This window comes from Rhinichthys klamathensis, unplaced genomic scaffold (assembly GCF_029890125.1).
Source record: "Rhinichthys klamathensis goyatoka isolate OS25496 unplaced genomic scaffold, OSU_Roscu_1.1 h1tg000189l_1, whole genome shotgun sequence".
Lineage (NCBI taxonomy): Eukaryota > Metazoa > Chordata > Actinopteri > Cypriniformes > Leuciscidae > Rhinichthys > Rhinichthys klamathensis.
The window spans coordinates 736,207-761,963 of NW_026606716.1; the positions used below are offsets into that span (position 1 = coordinate 736,207).

At 42.6% G+C, this 25,757-nt stretch overlaps 1 protein-coding gene across 2 annotated transcripts in view; it reads right to left on the reverse strand.

Annotated features, from left to right (window-relative positions):
- Positions 1–3,211: 3,211 nt before the first annotated feature.
- Positions 3,212–25,757, reverse strand: part of usp36 (ubiquitin specific peptidase 36) — a 44,555-nt gene continuing 22,009 nt past the window's right edge. The window contains exons 4-21 of one of the 2 annotated variants that reach the window (XM_056261937.1): positions 24,430–24,540; positions 24,089–24,191; positions 23,940–24,007; positions 23,327–23,397; positions 23,130–23,212; positions 22,899–23,010; positions 22,679–22,819; positions 20,667–20,767; positions 20,443–20,578; positions 17,324–17,656; positions 15,990–16,196; positions 15,442–15,548; positions 13,298–13,942; positions 11,657–11,865; positions 10,957–11,142; positions 10,477–10,592; positions 10,110–10,244; positions 3,212–3,853 (exon numbers count right to left, since the gene is read on the reverse strand). In XM_056261937.1, the coding sequence (XP_056117912.1) occupies positions 10,113–10,244; positions 10,477–10,592; positions 10,957–11,142; positions 11,657–11,865; positions 13,298–13,942; positions 15,442–15,548; positions 15,990–16,196; positions 17,324–17,656; positions 20,443–20,578; positions 20,667–20,767; positions 22,679–22,819; positions 22,899–23,010; positions 23,130–23,212; positions 23,327–23,397; positions 23,940–24,007; positions 24,089–24,191; positions 24,430–24,540 (2,861 nt within the window). In that variant the 3' untranslated portion in view covers positions 3,212–3,853; positions 10,110–10,112. Of the gene's footprint in view, positions 3,854–10,109; positions 10,245–10,472; positions 10,593–10,886; positions 11,143–11,656; positions 11,866–13,297; positions 13,943–15,441; positions 15,549–15,989; positions 16,197–17,323; positions 17,657–20,442; positions 20,579–20,666; positions 20,768–22,678; positions 22,820–22,898; positions 23,011–23,129; positions 23,213–23,326; positions 23,398–23,939; positions 24,008–24,088; positions 24,192–24,429; positions 24,541–25,757 lie in introns of those variants that run through there. The other variant, XM_056261938.1, reaches the window with a different exon arrangement.

Genomic DNA, 25,757 nt, shown 5'->3' on the forward strand with positions numbered 1-25,757 from the left:
CCACATATGTATGTGGTCTAAATCTGATTTGAAAAAATCAGATCTGGGCTAGATTTGAGTGTTCACACTACCTCTGAAGAAGTCTGACCTGGTCACTTGACCCCAAAAAAATCAGATTTGGGCCACTTTTGCCTGCAGTGTGAACGGGGCCTTAGTCATTTAGCCATTTAGGATTTTTTGAGGGATTGAGGATTGAGGAGTGTATGCAAATAAGGAGGCGTGGCCCAAATACTGGAGGCTGGGTTTGAAATGGCTGGTGCGCAGAGGCACCTTATGGACAGCAGAGGGAGCTCCAGTGCTAAGGAGCACACTGGCAGAGCGTCCTCTTCAAAGTGAAAGTTGTCGTGCTCTGCCATCCACGTTGGCTGCCACATTAACAATGGCTGCTGCTTTCTCGTCGTCAGACCGATAGCACTCCTTTCACTGGTGACTTTGTGTGTGAGGCCACATAAATGTTACAACGCTGTCATTAAGTTGAATTTATCACATTATAAAGTACAGTCCTCGCTCCAGCCCTGCTCACTCGCTCTGTTTGGTTTCATTACAGTGTGCTCCTTAGCACTGGAGCTCCCTCTGCTGTCCATAAGGTGCCTCTGCACCAGCCATTTCAAACCCAGCCTCCAGTATTTGGCCCACGCCTCCTTTTTTGCATACACTCCTCAATCCTCAAATGCCCAATCCTAAATCCTAAATGACTAAATGCCCAATCCTAAATACCAAATTCATTTTTGACTTAGACTTTTAGTTTCAGACTTTTAGTTTTCAATCTAAACCAATAATCCCTCCATACACAGAAGGCCTGAATCTCTGATGTGTGAATGATCATGAGCTCAGTGTATCAGGACTCTGATGAAGATTCAACCACTTTACTGCATTAAAGCTGCAGCCCGTAGCTTTTTTGGGTTAAAAATGATCCAAAATACATTTTTGGGAAAATACATAACCAGCCAGTGTTCAAAAACTATCCTGCTTGCCTTAGCTCGATTCAAAACGGTAAGCTTGTAATAATGTTTTTAATTCCAGTGGTACTGGTGGATTCGAGCATGTCTTTGCGTCATTACGTCACATCTGTTCACACAAAGAAGAGTCTCGGCTAGTATAAGCTATATTGTGTGTGAGGATGCTGGAGGTGGAGATTTATAGCCTTTTCTCACAGCACTTGATATACTTAAACTTATCAATTTGATGGCGGATCCAGAAAGGTTCAAACGACAATCACCAGTGACAACAGATTAACCCGCTGTAAAATGCAAAAGACTTCGTTTGGACTTCAGAGTGGCTACAGAAAAAAAGAGACTGCAACCAGACCCATGCGAAAACAAGAATAATATCGGAAGGACATTAAATGTAGTCACGCAATGCTGAAGTTGTTAACATTAACAATTTGAGAACAAAGTATAATTTGCACGGTTTTGCGTGATATGATAAGCGATTGTTAGATTTAATCAGCGCAATTTACTGCAATGTCAGAAACAGAACAAAAGTGGATGTTACTTGTTCAGATGACATTTTCCAGTGAAAATGATTATGTTGGTCATACTTCCAAAAAGAATAATCTGTGATTGTGAATGCCAGTATCCACACCGGCGCGGCGACTGACAGCTGCACACTCTCCTCAAACATTGTGTTCATCCGCGCTGTGCCGTGTCGAAGTACAACTCACCTAAAGTTGATAATTCCACAAATAACTGCAATTGCAGATTTTGAACAGAGATGGCGACAGAGGAAAAACTGCGGACTGCAGCTTTAAGATTATTTATGATAATTATTGTTCCTATGACAATGGGAGGAAAAACACTGAAAGTAAAAATCTAAATAATATAACAGAAACTGAAAAGGGAAGATGTAATTGGTGTAAGAGAGCGTGATAACGGAGCAAGGTCACCAAACTGGATTGCGTGCGTGTTCATGGTTCCCGGAGCAAATACAAGTAACTCATGTGCTCTGTTCAGACAAGCGTGTTCATTATAAAGCATTACGATAATCTTAACACATAATATATTCGTAAACCATTTCAGTGTATCAGTATCTGCAGATTGAAATGTCCAAAGGAGGACGTTAAAAAACATAATAAAAGTGCTATATGCAAATTCTGCATTATATCCGAAGTATTCTGAAGCCTTACGACAGCTTTGTAGAAAGAAAGAAACTGCATACACTGCATTACAGAAAACAACCAAAAAAGCATCTTTTCACAAAAGTCACAACTTTATTGCACCAGGTATATCTATATTTATGTATTTGCAATACTGAATGACTTCTTTTCAGAAAAGGCATTAGATACAGAACCATCAATTCAAATATGACAAAGACACTGTTCTTCAGCGTCCAACCTCTTTGAAAATAACCTCTCAAGTGAATTTCTAAGAGAATACAGACATCCTAGAGAACGCATAGGGAAGTCTTTGTCTGGCTCCTGAACAAGACTTCAGAGCAAGTCTTTCAAACACATATCTATTGTTTTAATAGAGCTTCCCACTTACAATTCCACAGACCTTAAATACATTAGGCTTCCGTTTAGCAATGTGCATTTTAACATATTTCAATAAGTATAATTCGCAATATGTTCTATTCATTTTTAAAAATTAAACCAAGGCAACTTTTCTAAAACCCAAGGACTCGTGAAAGGGATGGTGTTTAACAACAAGAACGACTGGAGGGTCACAGAGAGCACAAGGTAAGACTGTACAATGTTCTAAATAGGAAAGCGTCGACATTGGTTTACTCCTATGGCGGCTCTTCAGTGGAGAAGCATGTTCATCATGATGACCCAATGCACCGTTAACAGACGTGGAACATGACAGTGTGTTTACAGCTCACAGAGATGATGTGTGGACCAGAAGTCTTTCCCTGGACTAGAGCATCCGTGGGATTGCTGTTGTTGCATAGAGAGTAGAAAAGAGGATGGGACACGCTAAATCAAAGACAAGGGGATACTCCGATTATTAAGGAATTCACCCCACCTGGCAAAACACAGTGGTTTGTGTTAAGGCCCGTGTTTTTTTTTTTAGCTCACATGGATGAAATGTATTGCATTGTTGTATGCAGCACAGTGCATAAGACCACGTCGTCTGACTGGAAATGGAGATGTTTTGGGAAATCTGAAGAGATGCTTTATAGAGACGGCAGAAATTTCCACAAGAGACTCGTTTCACTTCAAAAATGTTATTGAATAGAGTTCTGTTTGATGAAAAAAATAACACCGCAAAAGTTGGGAAGGATGGGCTAGTATTCAAGCAGGCAAGACATGAAAATATACAATCTCAAGCAATAAATGTATTGCAATGTAAGACACCAGGGCCGTGTGCCTGTGGCGAACTAAAAAGGCAACACAGGCAAATAACTGCCTAATAGTAACCGGCTCAAATATGAAAAAGCAAAATAATCAAGTGAGCAAAAGTTCCCTAATGGGAACAATGATGTTATTTGTTGAGTCAAGACTAATGATGCTTAAGAACATTGGAGGGAGAGGCTTAATTTTCCTGTTTCTCCTCTCAACAGAAGCCCTCAGATCACGCATCATTGGCCATTACAGCCCGAATGCTCGCCAAGTCTTGCCTGGATAAAACTGGCCCTGGTGAATATTTCTTATTACAATAAGAATAATTGAGACCATCAGAGGTTAACAGGGTGCCGACTCTTCAGTGTGCCACATTTGCTATGATTCAAAGATCATAATGGCGTATATTTTGGATTTCAGACGGTGACTAAAGCCTCAGCCTCATCGCTTTATTTCACAGTACTGCTGCATTCTGGGTGAACTTCAGAGGAATCTGAGACAGATCCGACTGCTTCTGATCCAATAAGGCAACTGGTCTGGTCAGGGGAAACACATGGGATCCGCATTTCAAAACTGCAAAAACACAGTGAAATGGCTCGTTATAAACAGATAAGAACATTACTGTTATTCTCCAAGTTCACACTAATGCACTAATGGATATGATCAATTTACATATATATATATATATATATATATAAATAAAGTAATTCTGAAATTTTAAGTCAGCTTAAAGACAAAGAGTTTGCTTTAAATTGGAATGGGTTAAAATCGCAAGACTTAAAAAGACATGAAAATGATAAAGTTTAATTGCGATGACACACTGGCCTGAATGGACAATTATGTCAAAATGGCCATCGTGTGGAGTATTCAGGTCAACGCATCCTAACCCATCTCAAGTGAAAGTAAACAGTTGGGTGTAAACCGGATGTGCATCAGTATATTGGGTTCCCTTTCAGTCGAGAACCTACGACATAGACTGAAATGGGATCACGCTAGGGAGCCAATCGCCTTTGAGTATCTTAGAATGAGCCAATGCACATTGGCGTGTGAGATGTAATGCAATGTAAGAGATGTATCGCGGGTATAAATACGGAAGTAGATGCACGCACCATTTGCCTTTTGCTTCGGAGCCGAGCTTCACGTTTAGGTCTTCTGAAGAGTCTTGTTATACAACGAGCGAGTGTGTCGTGCTTCTTCTGGAAGTCTCTCCTGGTGTCGGTGTTTACAGCACGAGTGCAGCGGTGATCGCGAGCTTTCGAGCTCTCATCAGCTGTTTTCACAGCAACCAAATTTCTGTTTGTGTTTGATTGTCTGACATCCGTTTGAGGGCGGAAAAAGTGAGTGCTTTCGTGATACAGGCTGCACCATTCCTGTATCAGTGTTGCCGTGGTCATTCCCCTGTGTGCTCCGGCACTGGTGAGAGTTTTTCACTTTCTGAAAGAGCAACACAGGTGCGTCTGCGTCTTTTTCAAGATGTCATTCCGCCCGTGCGTTTCTGGATGCGGTCGTTCCCTGTCTCTCTTTGACGGTCACAATTGTTGCATCACGTTTGGGCTTACAGCACGCTGAAGCAGCTTTTGTGGACAGTTCATGTTTCCATTGCGAGAATATGTCGCGGTGTTGAGATCGAGACTCGCGTTAGTCCGCAAAGCGCAAGTCCCCATTACCACCCCCCGCCCTCAGGTGCCACGTGAGATGGGTGATAGGAGGATAGTGTTGGATTTCTCGGCCGGTAACCATTCCCCGTGGGCTCCTCACTCCTCCCTTCCATCACAGGCGTTTGAGTCCCCCGTGGAGCGTACTGGTCCATCTGTAATGGTTGGGCCAGCAGTTTCACCCGGGGCTCCCCCGGAGGACAGGACGCCGATTGCAGCATCGGAGGGTGAGCTGGCCTCTGGAAATTATGACTCGACTGGGTTGTCTTCCTCTGGGAGCATAACATTGCCCGAGCCGGAATTGTCAGCTATGCTGAAACGGTCCACGAGGCTGTTGGGCTCGAGTGGAACCCTCCACCGTGTCCTGCTCAGTCTTGGTTGGATAATTGGTACCTCGGGGCGGGCCGTGCTGGTTCTCAGCCCGCCGCCCCAGTGCCCTTCTTTCCCGAAGTGCATGGAGAGGTTACTAAGTCGTGGATGGCATCTTTTACTGCCAAAAACTACCTGAGTGGTTCTTCCCCCCTCGCTACCCTTGACGGACGGAGTGGTGAAGGGTTATGAGGCTATCCCTCCAGAGGAGCGGTCTGTTGCGACACACCTGTGTCCAACGGCCGCTGCATCTTGGACGGGGGATCCTTGTCTCCCCTCGCAGGCCTGTGAGCTTGCGCCAGACTTGACGGTCAGAGCTTACAAAGCTTACGGGCAAGCCGCTTCCTCTTTGCATGCCCTGGCGTTGTTGCAGGTCTACTAGGCCAAGACACATGGATATGCACGAGGGTAGTCTAGATCGTGTGCTCATGAGTGAGCTACGCACTGCCACTGACCCCCTCCGGGGGACGAGTGTCGCAGCGTGTACGGTCGGTCTAGTGATGTCCACTTTAGTGGTCCAGGAGCGTCATCGTTAGCTCAGCCTGGTTGAGATGGCGGGTGCAGACAAGGATCGGTTCCTGGACTCCCCAATTTCCCAGGTTGGGCTGTTCAGCTACACGGTGGAGAGATTTGGTCCCCCTGGTCCTGTTCATCGAAGCCTGGAAAGTGCTTGGCAACCCGTCCAGCTGGCTCCTCAATACCATCAGGCTCGGCTATACGATTCAGTTCCGCCGGCATCCGCTCAAGTACAGCGGCGTTCGCCACACTTTGGTGTTGCGCGAATCTGCTCTTGTCATGCGGACGGAAATCACTGTCCTGCTGGCGAAGGACGCGATAGAGCCGGTGTCAGTAGCCGACATGAAGACCAGCTTCTACACCCTGTACTTCATTGTACCAAAGAAAGGTGGTGGGTTACGGCCAATCTTGGACCTGCGTATCTTGAACCGGGCCCTTCACAAGCTCCCGTTCAGGATGCTAACGCAGAGACGCATTTTTCAATGCATCCGTGCCAAGATTGGTTTGAAGCGATCGACCTGAAGGACGTGGATTTTCATGTCTCTATTCCTGCCGCGACACTGGCCATTCCTGCGTTTCGTCTTCGAGGGTCGGGCGTATCAGTACAAAGTCCTACCTTCCGGGCTAGCCCTGTCACCCCGCGTCTTTACGAAGGTCGTGGAGGCAGCCATCGCTCCCACGAGAGAGCGTGGCGTTCGCATCCTCAACTACCTCGGTATGGAGCTGGACTCGGTCCAAAACACGGCGCGCCTCACAGAGGAACGTGTCCAGTCGGTGCTGAACTGCCTGAATTCAAATCAAAAGCAGAACAGTGGTTCCACTGAAACTTTTTCAGAGGCTCCTGGGGCATACGGCAGCCGGAGTTACACCGCTCGGCTTGCTTGATATGAGACCACTTCAGTACTGGCTTCACGACCGAGTCCCGAGGTGGACGTGGCAAAGCGGCACGATCCGTGTGACAATCACCCCGTGGTCAGACCCTTTATTTCTCCGGGCCGGAGTGCCCCTAGAACAAGTGTCCAGGCATGCTGTGGTCTCCACAGACGCCTCCAACACCGGCTGGGGGGCCACGTAAAACATGCATGCAGTAGCTGGGATTTGGACGGGGTCCCACCTGCATTGGCACATCAACTGCCTCGAGTTGTTAGCGGTACACCTTGCTTTGAGACGCCTCAAGATGACGCTGCTCGGCAAGCATGTACTGGTCCGTTCGGACAACACTGAGACCGTTGCGTACACCAACTATCAAGGTGGTCTACACGTTCCCGTCGCATGTCAACTCGCCCGCCACCTCCTCCTATGGAGTCAGAAGCATCCGAGGGCGCTTGGTGCCACTCACATCCCTGGCCTGCTCAATCGTGCCGCCGACAAGCTCTCACGACAGATTGTGGCCTCGGGAGAATGGAGACTCCATCCCCAGGTGGTCCATTTGATATGGGACCACTTCGGAGCCGCACAGATAGATCTGTTTGCCTCTCTGGACTCATCCCATTGCCAGTTGTTTTATTCGCGCACAGAGGGGACCCTCGGCACGGATGCACTGGCCCACAGCTGGCCTCAGGGCCTCCGCAAGTATGCGTTTCCCCCAGTGAGCCTCATTGCACAGCTACTGTTCAAAGTCAGGGAAGAAGAGGAGCAGGACTTGCTAAATGCCCCTTATTGGTCCAACCGGACCTGGTTCCCCGAACTAATGCTCCTCTCGACAGCTGCTTTCTTGCCCATACCTCTGAGGGAGGACCTCCTCTCTCAGGGATTGGGCACCATATGCCACCCTCGTCCAGACTTTTGGAAACTTCATGTCTGGTCCATGGACTGGGCGCGGAGGTTCTAGGTGATCTACCACAGTCAGTCGTGGACACCATCACTTCTGCGAGAGCACCCTCCAACGAGGCATGCTTACGCCCTGAAGTGGACCCTATTCGTTGAGTGGTGTTCTTCTCGCCGAGAAGACCCCCGAAGATGTTCGATCAGTTCCGTGCTTTCTTTCCTGCAAGATGAGTTGGAGTGAGGGCTGTCTTCCACCACCCTCAAAGTGCATGTTGCCTCTATTGCCGCAAACATCACGATGCAGTGGATGGAAAGTCCCTGGGAAGGCACGGTCTGATCGCCAGGTTCCTGAGGGGAGCAAGGAGATTAAATCCTCCTTACCGCCCACAATACCCTCTTGGGACTTATCTCTGGTGCTAACCGCATTGCAGAGACCTCCCTTAGAGCCACTGCAGGCAACAGTGTTAAAAATTCTGTCTCAAAAGACAGTTCTCCAGCTTGCTTTGGACTCCATCAAGAGGGTAGGGGACATGCACGCATTTTCGGTCAGCGAATCGTGCCTGGAATTCGGGCCGGCTAACTCTCATATAGTCCAGAGACCCCGGCCTGGATATGTGCCCAAGGTTCCTACCACTCCCTTTTGGGACCAGGCGGTGAACCTGCAAGCGCTGCCCCTGGAGGAGGCAGACCCAGCCCTGGCTTTTCTCGGTCCCATCCATGCTCTGCACCTGTATGTGGACAGAACGCAAACCTCAGGACCTTAGATCAGCTCTTCATCTGCTTGGAGACAGCCTTTCCCTTCTGCTGGCCTCCGTAACCACTCGTGGATGCCATCATCTTGGCGTATGAATCCCAAGGTGAACCCTGTTCCCCTGGACTGCAAGCTCACTTCACTAGGAGTGAGCCCGGTTCGAAGTGTCGACTTGCTGCGCCATTCCCCTCATATGGACTGGATACGTGCGCTTTTTCTGCTCCAGTTGAATTCCCCTTGTCCGAAACCTGTTGAGTTCTTCCACACCCCCTCGGCATTGGATGTGGCGGAGCGTCCGGTGCTAGGCCTATCACTCGTAAGCAGTGTGTAACCTGTGTTAGGCTGGTTCCATTTTGTGATCCCTACGGTGATCCCGTATATGTTCATATTCTTCCATGGTACGGGCTACCTACGGCGAGCCTGTGTCTTTCCCTTGGCAGAGTCCTTCTGCCATCACTGTTCGGTGTTGTCTCCCCCCTGTCATAGGCTGGAGCAACCACAGTGACATTCCATTTGTTGTACTGCCCGGTCATCTGCCCAGTTCATGTGTGTATTCTCCACGTTAACTCCCTTCAGGCAGGATGTGGCTTCCTCAGCCTTCCTTCCTTCCATGTACAGGGTATGCTTTCCCAGTGTTATCCAAGTCTAACTGAGTGGGTCTTGTGGAACATCAGTGACTTCCTGGCCTAAGCCCTATCCTCTTCCGCTAAAAATGTCGGGAGGATCAGGAGGCTTTTGTCTAGGCACTGGAGGGTGGCAGCTTTAGTGGGGTTTTCAATGGTTGATCCGATTTCAGTCGACGTCGACTACATGTGACGTTCTCGACTGAAAGGGAACGTCCTGGTTGCGTATGCAACCCACCATTCCCTGAAGGAGGGAACGGAGGACGTAGTCCCCTTGCCACTACCGCTGGGCCACTGCTGACTCGAGTTACGCTTGGCTCCTCAGCGAAAAGCAAATGGCGCGTGCATCTACTTCTGTATTTATACCCGCGCCAGGGGGCGTGAGATGCAGATCTCGCATGCCAATGTGCATTGGCTCGTTCTAAGATACTCAAAGATGATTGGCTCCCTAGCGTGATCCCATTTCAGTCGATGTCGAGTACGTCCTCCGTTCCCTCCTACATGGAACCGTGGGTTGCATACGCAACCAGGACGTTTGGTTGTTTGCTCTTAAAGCAGCAGGTTTATTAGGCTGCTGTCACTTTGTGTCATTAATGTGACTATGCGGTATTTTATTTTTACATTTAATTATCAAATTTCTGTACTGATTCTAACTACATATTAAAAAAACCTATTGTACCTGAAAACCTTAGGTTTAATTCATAATTATATTTTAACAATTCATATTTAATTAATACAACTCATATTTTTGGCCTATTGTTTGTAGTTGGCTACTTTTTTTCTTATTTTTAATAACAGAAATTAGATAAAAACACACAAAATAATTATATTCTGATATATATTGTTATCGTGAAATAAACTTGACCGGTTGTCTTCAATGTCATTTATGTGATTGGCCAAGTTGAGAGACCACTGTTTGAGCCATTTTTTTTTTTTCCATCAAATAGATTGAAAATGTTTAACAGAAGTAAAACGGTAATTCTTTTTTTCTTTGATACATTTTAATTGAAATTTGTCACATTTTAATGTTTGATTTGACTTAAATTTACAAGTATGAATAAAAGGATGGATAATAGTTTAATACTTTTGTAACATGGCATAGAAACAGTGTTGAATGGAGAAGAAAAACAAAAAAAATGTCCAAGCACCTTTCAGTGGCGACAGCCCAGACTGCTCCGCCTGCCTCCCGGCGTGACCGACCACATGTTACGACGCTCTTGGATCTTCTGGAAGACATTTCCATTTCTCCTCTTCTCCTTTTTGTATTTTTTCATTTTCTTCACCTAATCGAGAGGGAAATGAAATGACTCAGTTTATTGTGATATACTAGGTAATAAATAAAATACTGTGCACAGTATACATACATTTTGTTAAAAAAAACAAAAACGAAAAAGTTTAATATTCCACCGACAAGCAGTCTAAGATGCAACCAGTCATTTCCAGTCAAAATGAGTTTCCTGGTGTAAGTAATGCTCAAAAATATTGAAATATTGAAGTCAAAGTTGTAGTCCTCACTTTTCCACTGTCAAACTCCCTGTCCCACTCGTCAAGGACAGTATCATTTTTGGCATCGCGTACATCTTCTCTGGCATCTCTGCTGATGGCTGACGGATCTCCATCCCAACTGAGAACTGGATGAGGAAATATTCAAAACACGGTCAATATTTCAGGTAGTGCTAAGAATTCAAGCATAGGTTTAACTGAGGACTATGATCTTAGTTCATCCCGAAAACTGTGCTTCATAAGAAAACAAAAAGGTAAAAAATCTAAATTTAATAATTCAACTGGCTAGTATTTATTGTTTTTCCCATCTGAACAACGAAGAAAGCACACTGTCTCGTTGAAATGCATCAGAACAGAAACAGAAATTGTTCATTAGCAATTGAAACAGATAAACATGTTAAGATTCAGAAATAAATCCTAACCTCTCCAACTGTCAGGAAAGTTGAGAAGTTTTGCACACAAGGTTCGGTTGACTTCTGACCGACAACTCACCCTCAGTTCCATAGGCTTTATCTGAGGAGTTCTTGAGGAGCTCCTCGACAACATCACAGCTTTTCTTGCCGTCCCAGCCAATAGGAGCGGAGCATGAGCCTTTCCTCGACACGCCCTCGGCTTCCTGAAGGCTCTGCTGGCGCTTGTAGCCGTCCTGAACCTGGCTGTCCCAAACGAACACTGCAGCTGTAACAGAACAGCCCAGAAGGTTAACTCTGAAATATGATGTCAGATATTGGTACTTTAAGTGTTTTCTGGTGTATAGTTCATTTGCAGTCCATTACGAATCCAATTCAGCCTAAAGTAAATAGTAAAAGGTGACGGATCAAGCAGAGGAGCAAAAGCTTGTCCTGACAAAAACTTGCATTCTTTAAATCTTTTTGCAGTTCATAAGTGTCTTTTCGTCCTGTTGATTTTGTGGTAAAATACGACTTGGATGGTAGTTTTTGTTTGTGTTTTGTTTTATTTTATTATTAATAAAGCCCATATATCTGCATCATGAGTCCTCGCTTCATCCCTCACCCATATCCCTGACAATAAACCCATCAAGCAAAAACATCCTAGCTGTAAGAAATAAAGACCTAATCAAACCAAAAGCTTGATCAATAATAAAGGAAATGTTTGTTTCCACTAATCAATACCATCTAAAATACTAAAGCCCCTCATGTCTATGATCTTACAGCAGCAAGTGTATTTATACCTGTATTCGGTTTACTAGGTTTCTGCGTATCCGTATTTCCAATCTGACTAGGAGACTCGTCTCCATTGGTCTCTTGAAGTTCCTCTTCGTTTCTCGGCTTTTCCTCCTCTTCTCTGAAGTCTTTTTGTTTCCTCTTTTTCTTCTTCTTCCTGGTCTCTTCTAGGTCCTTTGTCTTTGAGTTTGTACCACCAACCTCTTTTACAACAGCACTGGATGAAAAAGAAGCCATTTACCAGGTTAAATGAAGGTAGATGTACTGTACTTAAATGATATGCACATTCAAAGAGATACGATATTAAAAAGAAATTTGGCAAACATATTAATTTTTTAAATAATGGTGTTGACTTAAACTACAAAATAAGTTATACTATAAAAGTTTAAAATGCCTTTTGGTTGGGTGCAAAGTTGCAAGTGTAAAGCCCATGTCAAGTTTTGATAAATACAGCCAATCTCTTAGCCTTTAAAATGTACTCCATAGACACAAGCAATCAAAAACATCTTTGTCCAATGTCTGTGCTACTTCACTTCAGAAGTTATAAATTAGAGTGATGAAATGTGTTTGTACTAGGGGTGTAACGATACCCTCATGTCAAGTTTCGATACATATCACGATACTATTTCGAAAATATTCATGATGCTGAAGCTGAAAACATAATTATTTTAGACGAATATGCTTTGAAATTGGTCAGTGACTAGATATATTTAAAATAATAACTTTTTACTGTTAACATAAGACATTTGGCAATCGGGATTAACAAATTATCCCCCATTGCATTATTATACATTATATATATCGTAGTTAATGTAGTACTGACACTAAAACTCTGAAAACTTCTTTTCCTCACACAGTAATTTTCATTTAGGATGAACTACACACAATACAGATTCTCACTATCCACGATACATATCGTTTCATTTTTATATTGCGATATATTGTGACACGATACATTGTTACACCCCTAGTTTGTACTGTCCAAACTGCATGCGCCAAACATGCTGATCAAGAATATATAGGGCTTAAACGGCGCGTTTAAGACCAAGCAGAGTCTCTCAGCTGATCCGGTCACTAAACTTCTGCACAGCCGGTAAACCGCAATCCTGCTATGACTTCACTGCCCTACAGCAAATCAGTTATGAACAGATCATGAGGCGAGCTGGGGTGCGCTTCCCGAAAGCATCGCTAGCCAACTATGATTGCAAGTTCTGTCATTATCAGAATAGTAAAACGAGTCTGTGTTTCCCGAAACCATCATTCTAACAAACATTCGCAAACAGCATCGCAAACTTGTGTGTTTGGTACGACAGTCTCGATCTGTGGTTAGAAGCAGAGTTTTCTTGTTTGCATGACATGTGGACTTGATAAATCCTAATCTTGAGAGAAATAAGCAAACTGACATTCAGTGCAATCTGTGTCTTATTTAGAAAACATACAAATGTCATTTACGTCTTTTAGTTTGTCAAGAGATTTAAAGCACCATTTTTGAAGAACGTGCTCTAGTACTCAAGAACGAGCCTGCGATTGAATCCGGAAATACCCCAAAATAACAACTGCGTCATTATCCAATGTGGTAGAACGACCAATTTGGACAAAACGCACCCTTGATCGGACTCAACGGCTCTAATTTTCAGTAACCAACTTACCACTTTGAGACTGTGGCTCCTCCATTCCTGAGCTCTTCCAGCTGCTCCGGGAGTTTGTGCTTCTTCTTCTTCTTCTTCGGGGCGGGGTCACCCGGAGGCACTGACTGAGGTTCCGTCTGACATTTCTCCGAAGCTTTAGACGACTTTAACTGATTTCCCTTGGCTTCTGAGGTGATGCTCCAAGTTTCTCCAAGACACCAGTCCTCATCTTGATGGGTCTCGAGATGAGACGGCACACACTCCCTCTGGACCTCAAGGCCATTTTCCTCCAGCTCCCGTTTCCTCTTCTTCTTCTTCCTCTTCTTCTGCCTGTGTTCAGTACTTGGCTTTGGTTCTTCTGGGGGTGAGGCTTTAGGGGCGTCCTGCTCTACTTCCGAATGTCGTCGTTTTAGTTTCTTTTTCTTCTTTTTTAGCGTGGGACTGGCGAGCTCCTGGGGGAGTCCTGTAGTAGAGGAGGCAGACAGGATCTTCTGGCTCTGGATTGGTTTGTGTGTACGGGGCGGCTGGGGCTGAATGCCATTGGTCTGTGTGTAGAGAGCATGAGTGGGCGGCTTCAGAGTGGAGGGGGGCTGTTTAAGGGGACTTGAATCTTTAGGGAGGCGAGTTGAAGGTGGAGACTGCAGGTTGAGCGAATGAGTTGAAAATCTGGAGCAAAGGATAGAAACACTTTAATTGTTAGACGTTGAGATGACAGATGTACTTTGTTTTTTATTTTACCATCAACGTTAATGTTGCGTAGGGCTTGGTATTGACAAATTTCACAATTTTATTAGATTTTGATTCAGTGATTAATTGGCACGTATCAGGTAACAAAACACAACTAATGCTGTAAACCAGTGGTTTTCAAACTGGGGTACACGTATCCCTGAAGTTTCCCCGTTCATTTAATTCTACCCCACCTTAAAATAACATTAAAACTGAGCATGTATTTCTAGCACGTAAAATGCCGTAAATACATGACATCCGATCAAAAATTACCTCATCTTTTGCGGTCAAAACTGACAGCATTCACACAAGCAGCGTGTATAGTTGCGTGCTGATTATGCTGCCTTGGCCAATCGCGCTATACTGCCGCTCTTGAAAATGTACCTTTGTAAAAGTGGCCATTTAGCACTTAGTATAGACACAGACACTGTAAAAAACACGACTTGAAAAAAGTTGAAATGACTGATTTTGTTGTGTTGGTTCAGCAAAAACCCACACTGTTAAAATCTCGTACAACAAAAAAAATCTTGGTACTAATTTCCCCTAGCTTTTTCCTTGACTCAACTTTTGTAAATAAGACTTATACAAACTGAAAACAAGTTGTCTGTGAAAAAAAAAAAAAAAAACGTTTAGTTGAGTCAACTTGACATTATTTGTTTTCTAGAGAGATGCAACTATTCTGTAACAAATCTTTTGTAGTTGAACCAATTCAACATTTGTCGTCTATAGGAAGTTCTTATTAAGAATAAACAGGTAATGTTTGGTCACCATGCATCACACACATGACCACCGTCGGCCAATAGAGAGCCTACGTGTGACGTACAACACAGAAGTGCTGCGCTGTTACACTACGTAAACTCACTCGAGGCCCACAGAGAAGGAAATTAATATTTGAATAAAGTCGTTATTTTTGTTTGTTTTTTGCGCAACAAAAAGTATTCTCGTTGCTTGATAAACTTAAGATTGAGCCACTGTAGTCACTCGGACTATTTTAACGATGTCTTTCATAACTTTTCTGGGCTGGCAAGTTTCAATCCCTTAGAAGCCTATGGAGGAGTGATCCAGCTCTCAGATTTAATCAAAAATATCTTAATTTGTGTTCCGAAGATGAACGAAAGACTTATGGGGTTGGAACAACATGAGAGTGAGTAATTACTGACAGAATTTTCATTTTGGGGTAAACTACTGTTTAAAATGTACGTCACTTAAAGGGTTATTGTCAGTATTTTTTGCAACAAATAGCTTCAACGAAAGTCACAGCAGAACTGCAGCACACAGCAGTGTTCAAGCGCCGTTCTACATTTGTTCGTTTGAGAAGACGATTCGATTAGATGTATACACATCACAATAGGAAAGAAAAGGCTATCGCAACTTCCGCTTCATGCCGACTTTGAACCGAATCTGCTGTAAGCTCTACATATCAGAGAGAGAGTGTGTACCTGTGGTGCGGGTGAGTTGAGGCCTGGCTAAGGAGGTCACTGGACAGATGAAGAGATGAAGGGGGCGGAGCCTCAGTGCTGCTGCTCGGGCTCTGCCGGGGACTGGCCTGCAGTTATTGACATAAATAAAAACTTTGTGGTCTAAAAAAAATATAAAATAAAAAAACATAGCCATGAAACGTGACAATGACAAAGGGACCCATATGGGGGAAGAAATCATCAGAATCAAACCAAAAAAGAAGGAAATAAAAAAACAGTAGGAAGGGGGAAGGGAAAAGAAAGTGTAGCAGAGAAGAATTAGAAATTGTTAGAAATAAAAAAAAACTAAATAAATTTTTAAAAAGGACAGCAGTGCAGACTGCGAACCGACAAAACAGACATGAGCTGAGAAGTAAACATATTATAACTACAGATTATTGGCCGTTATGAGCAAAGTCTTTCAACATCTGTTCGTCTACGAGGAATGAAGTGGACAAACATGGGAAGGCAAACAAACAAGCAGTCTCGAGCGCCACCAGCAGATGAAACGAGGCTGGACTGAGACTGACCTTCTTGGCGGACAGGGCGAGTCGTTTGGCGGGCGGGGGGGACATGGTGCTGACGGCCTCTGAGGCGACATTGGTCAGAGCCTGGGGTTTGAGCTTCAGCAGCTTCTGCTCCTCTGAGTTCACACGCTCTGTGCTCTTAGCTGGAGACGACGGGGCGTTCACACCAGACGAGCCGCCAACAGGCGCGCTCCTCGTGCCAATAGACTCCTGAGAGAGAGAGAGAGAACACACACCACAGGTGAGAGGAACTCAAACTGCGCTCATAATGTGAATATTCATGAATATGTCGTGTTGACTAAATAAGGGGAAAAATCTGCAGACTTGAAGCTGGTATGCAGTGTTCTGTTTACACAAGTATACTAGGGCTACACGATATATATAAAATAAAACCGATATCGCGATATGGCTTAGTAAAATTGCCAAACCGCTAAGGCTGTGATTTGATTGATTGATTTCAGAGTGAAACGGGGTATTTACAACCCTGATAGCATGAGCTGAATGCATGTAAATGAACACGGTGCTGAGCTTCACTCTGAAATATTTTTATTTGCCAGCAATCCGACAAAATGGGTTACTGTTTAAAAACGAATTAAGACATACATATTAATGTAGCACTTATTTATGCAAATTCTTTGTAAAATAATTTTTATTTTACAGTACTATATAGTATTATTACAACAAATTTATTTTAATTTTGCTCAATATTTTAATTTAATAATAAATCACAATAAAACCATAATTATTATTCTATAGTCATATTGATTTGGTAAAAAAGTGTAACACACCCCATTTTTCAACACTCACAAAAAAATGTGATAAAGGATTTACTTTAAAAATTCACTCAATGACAAAGAAATGGCAAATAACGCATTGCAAAAAAATGAAATTACGTTGAAATACTGAAATAATTTTTGTGAAAAATCTCCAAAAATCTTTATTTACAACTTCAAAAATCTTCTTTTTTTTTTATTAGCATGAAGCTTTTCCTAAATCGTTCAGCCCTCAAATAAGTTTGCCATTAAAAATTCTTCAGGGTAAAAAGTATTTTTTCAACTTTTTTTTTTCATTATTTTTATTTTCTATGCAGATGCAACAATCACCCCACTCACTGTAGAATGATTAATTCTTTCCAAATACAGCTGCTATTCAAGTCATCTGGTGAAACTTCCTGTATGTTTTAAATGATCACAAAAAAAAAAAAAAATCACAATGTCAGTTCTCTCCAATATCGTGCAGCCCATGTCATCACACCCAAACTCTTACAGGACTGTCAGTTCACTTTGCTGGACAAACTCCACCAGTAAACCAGCACAAACAGGTCCACGGGGACTTACTTTCGACTCTGATGTGTCTGCCGAGGAGCTGTCAGACAGGGATTTGAGTGAGGTAGATGATGGCAGGCCTCGGCCCTCGCTGTTGGGTCTGGGGAGGCCGTTGGATGGAGCAGGGGTGCTGCTGCGGGACTGAGGCTGAGGTACGGGCTTCTTCACTTTCTTAAAGGAGTCCTCGATCAGTGTGGGTCCACTGGACAGCTTGGGCAGGGCGTGAGACGTGCCTGTACCATTAGACATCTTCGGCGATTGGATCCCTGAACAGTTCCTGGCTACTGGAATACCAAGACCTCCATCCACAGACTGGATTTTTCTCAGCTGAGCGGGATCAAGCTTCTGGAGGGGGAAAAATTAGATTTTTTTTTATAAAAATGTGATGTTAGTATGTTGCTGTGCAAATGCGATGTTGTGCCAGTAACAGTGGTTCCCAACCATGGTTCTGATGGACCCCCAGTAGAGTTGTTCATTCCCTGTTGTTTATACTTCTAAATATAATTTACTCAACATCACATATTAACCTGTCATCGCTAGCTTCAATCTAAATCGTTTCTATTACAACACGCTAGTAATTCGCTAGCCTGTCAGCGTGCCATCCGTGCGCTCTTGATTTATTTATTTCGCTCTATTAAAAATTGGGTGATGGTGAGACGCTGTAATCGCAGGATAAAACACCGCTCTTCCGTTCTGACTACCATAACAAACACATTCTTCCCACTCAGTGAAACACCCGCTGAGAATCCTGTTGAATATTCCCTTGTTATTGGCAATTCTATTACACGGAACGTGAAAATAGAGACACCAGCCACCAGCCACATGTTTGACGGGAGCCAGAGCCCCTGACATAAAAGCACATTTAAAAGTGCTGGCTAATGCTAATCGTGAAATCTCTAAGACTATTATTCATGTCGGCAGTAATGATGTTAGACTTCGCCAGGCGGAGATCACTAAAATGAATGTTAAAGAGGTGTGTGAACTCGTAAGTACGATGTCAGGCACTGTAATTTGCTTTGGCCCCCTTCCTGTTCACAGGAGTGATGGGATGGTTAGTAGACTGTCCTCACTCAATGGCTGGTTGTCTAAGTGGTGTCCGCAAAATAATAAAGAATTCATAGACAATTGGAAACGTTTTTGGGGCAGACCTGACCTGTTGAAAAGAGATGGTATTCATCCCTCCTGGGCTGGTGCTGCTCTTCTCTCTAGTAATATGGCACAAAGTCTTAGAGCTCAAACATGACAATCTGGGGCTCAGGTCAGGAAGCAGACAGACTGGCTAAACCGACCGTCTGCTAGCGGCCTCACGTCACCAAGGTCAGATAATTCAGAAAAAAAAACAGATTTAATACAAATGAACAAATGATAAAGCTTGGGTTACTGAATATTCGACCCCTTACTTCAAAAGCACTATTGTTAATAATGTGACTATTGACTATAAACTAGACGTGTTGTGTTTGACATAAACCTGGCTAAAACCAAACAATTACATTACTTTAAATGAGTCAACCCCACAAGATCACGGTTATAAACACGAACCTCATCTGAAAGGCAAAGGGGGAGGTGTTGTTGTAATTTATAGAAATATTTTCACAATTACTAAGAAGTCTAGTTTCAAATATAATTCTTTTGAAGTGTTGCTGCTTAATGTAACAATTTATAGTGTAAATTATGAATCACGTTTGAGATTTGTGCTGGCTACTGTATACAGGACACCAGGGCACCATACAGATTTTATCAAAGAACTTGCTGAACTCAGAATTAGTATTGGCTGCAGATAAAGTCCTAATTGTTGGTGATTTTAATATACATGTAGATAATGAAAAAGATGCATTGGGATTGGCATTTAAAGACATTCTTAACTCTATTGGAGTTAGACAACACATGTCAGGACTGACTCATTGTCGTAATCATAATCTTGATCTAATATTATCACATGGAATAGATGTTGATGCCGTTGAAATTCTGCAGTAGAGCGATGACATCTCAAATCATTATCTAGTTTCGTGCAAACTTCATTTAGCCAAGGCACCAAAGCCGACTCTCGCTAGATGGGAGTCACAAGACCCATCACTTCTGCCACTAAAGATTGCTTTATCAATAATCTTCCTGATCAGTTTCATCATCTCAGCATCCCAGATAGCTTAGAGGAACTCGATATTGCGACAGAAACTTTTAACTCTCTCTTTTCCAGCACTTTAGACAGTTTCTCCTTTGCGCTTAAATAAGATTAAAGAAAATAGTCCAACGCCGTGGTACAACGAGCACACTCAGGCCCTTAAGAGAGCAGCCAGAAAAATGGAGCGCAACTGGAAGAAAACAAAACTAGAGGTATTTCACATTTCATGGAAGGATAGCTCGATTGCATACAGAGAGGCCTTAAAAGCTGCTAGATCTGTTTATTTTTCAACCCTATTAGAAGAAAATAAACAAAACCTGAGGTATTTATTTGAAACAGTGGCTAAACTAACGAAAAATAAAGCTTCAAGCCCAGACGTTTTGCAAGCAGCACAACAGTAATGACTTTATGAACTTCTTTACTTATAAGATCGATAATATCAGGGAGAAAATTATAACTATGCAACCGTCTACTACAGCATCGCATCAGGGAGTGTATTGTAGTCTCCCTGACAAAAAAATCGATTCATTCATTGCTATAGGAGAGGAAGAATTTCCTAAACTCGTTAAATCATCTAAATCGACAACATGTATGTTGGACCCTATACCAACTAAGCTACTGAAAGAGATGCTTCCAGAGGTCATAGATCCTCTTCTTAATATAATTAATTCATCTTTGTCAATAGGATATGTACCAAAAACTTTTAAGCTGGCAATGATTAAACCGCTTGTTAAAAAAACGCAATCTTGATCCTACAGTACAGGTCTTCTACTACTTCTTGAACATCATCTTCTCAGTTCTCGCGCATGCGTCGTGGCGCATTTCCCTCTAGCATTTTGAGCGTATTCTTAAACACCTCTGATTGGCCATTGTGTTGACATAGTAATATAAACATACTAATACATAGTATTATAAACCATCAAAAAAGTTTTTTTTTACCTTGGATGCATGTAAACCTATTGTAGGAGTAAAAATCAAAATCAAATCTCCAGATGGTGTCAGACATGCCTACCTTTGCAACCTGTGGTGAAGACAAAGGTCCATTGAATGTGCTCTTCTTCGGCTGATCCGATGTCATGTTAGTTCTCCCAGAGTGCACCATGTTTTGCTTTGCATTTGAAGCCTCTGTATTTTTCTTTTCAGGGATCCTACAACACAAAAGATGTAATTGTAATAATGAAGCATATCTACTGACTACTGAAATATGAACAGCAGATATAAGAGCATGAATATTACCTCAGGTAAAAGAGGACATAGGCCTGCTGATTAAGGACAACCTTGATGTTACTGGAATGCACCATTGAGTCATTCATCTGGTACCACTGCCCATTACTGGCCTATCAAAGGACATGAATATTAACCAAACAAATTAAAAATGACGACAACACATGATCAACTTTCCCCCCAATTGGCTAGTTATCCACGTATCAACAAGGCAACATTGTCTCTCATCCAGCTCTTTGCGGCATTCGATCAATGATTATATGTGTGTGTAACTGGGGAATTCGGATATTCTAGCCCATTGAATGATTTATATACCAGTAATAATACTTTAAAATCAATCCTAAATGTAACTGGGAGCCAGTATAAAGACCTGAGGACTGGTGTGATGTGTTCATATTTTCTGGTTCTGCTCAGAATCCTGGCAGCAGCGTTCTGTATGAGCTGCAACTGTCTTATGGTCTTTTTGGGAAGGCCAGTGAGGAGTCCATTACAATAATCCACCCTGCTGGTGATGAAAGCATGCACAAGTTTCTCTAAGTCTTGACTGGAAACAAAGCATCTAATTCTTGCAATATTTTTCAGATGATAGTATGCTGATTTAGTTATTGCTTTGACATGACTACTGAAACTAAGGTCTGTACTTGTATACTTGTTATGATGCAATCAAATCCAGATGGATACAATATAGTCTTGTCCTGCTATTTTAGGGATACATTTGCTGATTCATAAATTAAAATGAGCTTATTTTAAAGTGCCTCTAGTATGCTCTTTTGAACATTTCTGTTCATGTAGTGTGCAATCTAGATGTTTGAGAATGTTAAAGTTCAGTGCAAATGGAGTTAGTCTCCCAAAAAAACAATTCCAATAATTCCAGTCTTACAAATGTGCACAATGTCAGCATATGGTCTTTATTGATTGCCCTTGAACATGGTCTACTTTTACTATAGTTGCAGCTGAGGCTGGAAGAGTTTGGTTTTTGTTGTTGACCTTCCAAGTAGATGCTGTTTTCTTGCATTTTCCAAGCAAATACACTTTGCATCTCTTCCAAAGGCAGAGGACTCGCACTTAAATTGATAAGGTAAAACTGACCAATCAGAGCAGAGCAGACCAATCACAACAGACTGGGTCATCTAACCAATCAGAGCAGAGTAGACCAATCACAACAGACTGGACGATCTGACCAATCAGAGCAGAGTAGACCAATCACAACAGACTGGGCCATCTGACCAATCAGAGTAGACCAATCATAACAGACTGGGGCATCTGACCAATCAGAGCAGAGTAGACCAATCACAACAGACTGGGCCATCTGACCAATCAGAGTAGACCAATCATAACAGACTGGGGCATCTGACCAATCAGAGCAGAGTAGACCAATCAGAACAGACTGGGGCATCTGACCAATCAGAGCAGAGTAGACCAATCACAACAGACTGGGTCATCTGACCAATCAGAGCAGAGTAGACCAATCAGAACAGACTGGGACATCTGACCAATCAGAGCAGACCAATCACAACAGACTGGGTCATCTAACCAATCAGAGCAGACCAATCACAACAGACTGGGGCATCTAACCAATCAGAGCAGACCAATCACAACAGACTGGACGATCTGACCAATCAGAGCAGAGTAGACCAATCATAACAGACTGGGGCATCTGACCAATCAGATCAGAGTAGACCAATCACAACAGACTGGGGCATCTAACCAATCAGAGCAGACCAATCACAACAGACTGGACGATCTGACCAATCAGAGCAGAGTAGACCAATCATAACAGACTGGGGCATCTGACCAATCAGAGCAGAGTAGGCTCTCGGAAAGGAGTTTAAAAGAGATCGAAACCTTTATCAAACAATTTTTGTGAGAACAATTATTGTTTTTTGACCTTGGATGCATGTAAACCTATTGTAGGAGACTCCAAAAAATAGGAACCTTTAAAACAGCATAATAAAGGGCACTTTAAAAAACAAAATGATTAAATAAGCAGGTTTTATTTAAAAGACTTACTACAGGGCGCTCACCTTGACGTAGCAGTAGTAGTGTCCAGCATGGCAGCTGTAGCCCGAGTGCACAAGCACAGCATAGAGGCCATACATCACAGGATCTCCAGTGCTCTGGGACATGTACGGACGAATGTTCAGGAACTCTGGGTAGCCGACATCCTACCAGAAAACCATCAATCAATGGGTTGATCAAGACTAAAGGCCCGTTTGCGTGGCAGTGGCGTGTGTAGGCTGATACCTTGGTAATTTTCCCCCCACTGAAGTTGGCGAACCGTTTAAGTGACAGCGTCAGCACATTTGATGTTCTGTGAACTGTGAACCGCTTAGACGCTGGAACTTTCTTCTTACATCTAAAGCAAGAAAAGAAACAACTAAAGAGATGCAAATATGTTGTGAATGGTTGCTTACTGGGTCAAGAGCTTGATTGGCCTGCACGAATATGTTTTGTAGATATATAAATGCAACTCACTTGGCACACATGTAGGCATTCTCGCCACTCAAAACATCAGGCTTGACAAATAGTTCCAGAGCGCGAACGATGTTGGCCGCTTGCTGAAATGGAGAGTTAATGTTATTCAGAGGAGGTTTCAGCCTGGGACAAAAGACATTCATCATCCTGGCATGGCTGAACCACAGGGCTTCGAAAAACAGAAGTCAGAATCTCACCCGAATCTCCAGAGCGATGTCCAGGTACGGGTCATACGTGTCTGACACGCTTTTACAAACGGAGCACTTCACTGCAAAAACAGAGAATACAAAATAAACACACTGATTCTGACTTCATACCTCACAATTGCGAGTTTATATTGCACAGTCAGAAAAAAAAGCCAGGAATTGTGGGATGTAAACTCACAATTGCGAGAAAAAAATCTGAATTGTGAGATTAAAAGTTGCAATTGTCTTTTTTATTCCATGGCAGAATCAAGCTTCCATAGTATCCTGGGAAGAAATGTATCAGTTTCCACAAAAACACTAAGCAGCAAAATGGTTTTCGGCATTGATAAGAATCAGAAATGTTTCTTGAGAAGCAAATCAGCATATTAAAGGATCATGTGACACTGAAGACTATCTATTCACCCATCCATCGATCAATCAGAATGGGTGATCCAGCTAAAATATCTCAATTATATCCTCATGCATTCTTATTATTGTTGATTTTTCTTCTGAAATCAATAATGTTTACTCAATTTTTATCTATAACCAGCAAAATCATCACATTTTCCTTTGAAACTCAATGGATCATGGTTAGCCTCTTAAATCATGTGGTGTTTGTGCTCACCTCTTGACCTCAAATAACCCCCAAAAATCTGGTGGACCAGCGTGGTGGCCTGTGTCTGTCTGTCCAGCCTGTGAACAAAAGGGCTTGTCACTCCTCTGATCCAATAAAGCAAACTGTGGGTTTCACTCACAAACTCTTTGTGCTCTTACTTGGGATATCCGTTCAAACAAGCTTTCTGCATGGCATCAATGGTGTAACGCAGGAACTCGTGAGCATCCTCTTGGCTCCCAAATCGAAAATGACGAGCAATTTCTGAAAGATTAAAAAATATATATAATCAGGTTGTGTCAGAGGATAATTAAGGAAAGGGAGCAAGAAAAGAATCAACACTCCCAGGAGCATCTGGGGAAACGGTTTCATGACTCAACACTTAGTCACCGGCTACAACAGTAGTCATCAGCAGCCCTTCCTGTAATGTGCAAGTCATCTCTTATAAAAGCCATTTGGAAATGTTGCATGCTTGTTTGAACAAATTTGGCTAAGCTCTTACTTTTCAGATCTCGGATGAACGATACAGGTTTGATGGCATTGCCCGTGTTGGCAAAGGCTTGGATGATGTGGTTCTGCATTACGCAAATCATGCAAAATCCAGATTGGTGACCTGAAGGAGTCAAAAGAGGGGTTTTACATAAGCAATCATAGTGAATTCCAGACAGGAAACATCCTATGGGACAAACCAGCTACCTCTACAATGTTAGCATTTTTATTTCAAACTAAATATACTCTAAACCAGTGGTTCTCAACCAGGGGAACGCTTCCAAGAGGGGTGGCTTCAAAATAGACAAAACAAGCTTTAAAATAAGCTAAAAATTACAACTTTTTTATTTCAATTGGTTCTTTCAACAACTGTCTTTTTTTTAATGCAGTCAACATTTGCATAGCTAGCTATACATCTGGTTCAATGGCACAGACATGGTAACTTCATGGGATGTTCCCGAATACTGTGTCCAGAAAGGAAATTACGCGTTCCACAGAGCTCCTAAAGGGACGTGGTGATGGAAAAAAAGAGCTAAACATATTTCAATGCTTGTACATTCTCTCACAATTATATAGTAGTAATTATATTGTATATAATTTGCGGGCATCGGAGAGCTGCGATCAATATGCAGTGTATTGAAATCGCTTTTGAATGTGAACGCGTGCTATTTACTTTCACTTTCGTATTCGTGATCACGAGTGATCCGTGTATAAGGAGTGGCGGTACTACTAGGGATGGGCATGTATCAAAAATATTGGGTCTCATTCATGAAACACGAGCAGAACGAATTTTTGTGTAAATCGTGTGTAAAGTGGTTCTGGCGTAAATTTTCGGATTCATTAAAATGTTTGTATTTTCCAAATGTTAGTTGGTACGAAAGAAATCTACACCCGCTCCCAGCCACGCGTAAATAGTGAGTTTAACATCTGAACTTTTTGCTCATTAATAACTAAGGCTGCATTTTAATTCACCTTAATCGGGTACATATTTACACAGCCTTTTGAAAAAATATTATATATAGTAATTACATACGGTTTTCTTTTTACTTCTGGGACTGTTTGATTAACAGATGAAACTCCATTAACTGCATCTGTAATGCTGCCAAGCTTGCTTTTTTTAGGACCTGATACGCCACTATGTTTGCTTGAAAATAAAATGTGGTGTTTTGAATTAACTTCTAATAATAAAACTTTGATTTCTGCATCTGAGAAATTTTCTTTTTCATTCGCTTTTGAGAAGACATGTTGAAATCCTTCGTTTGGTGTCATAATATGATGCCCATATTTAGTTGTCAGTCGGATTTAATGGGCGGGATTTATGGTAATTGAGAATGAGCGTGC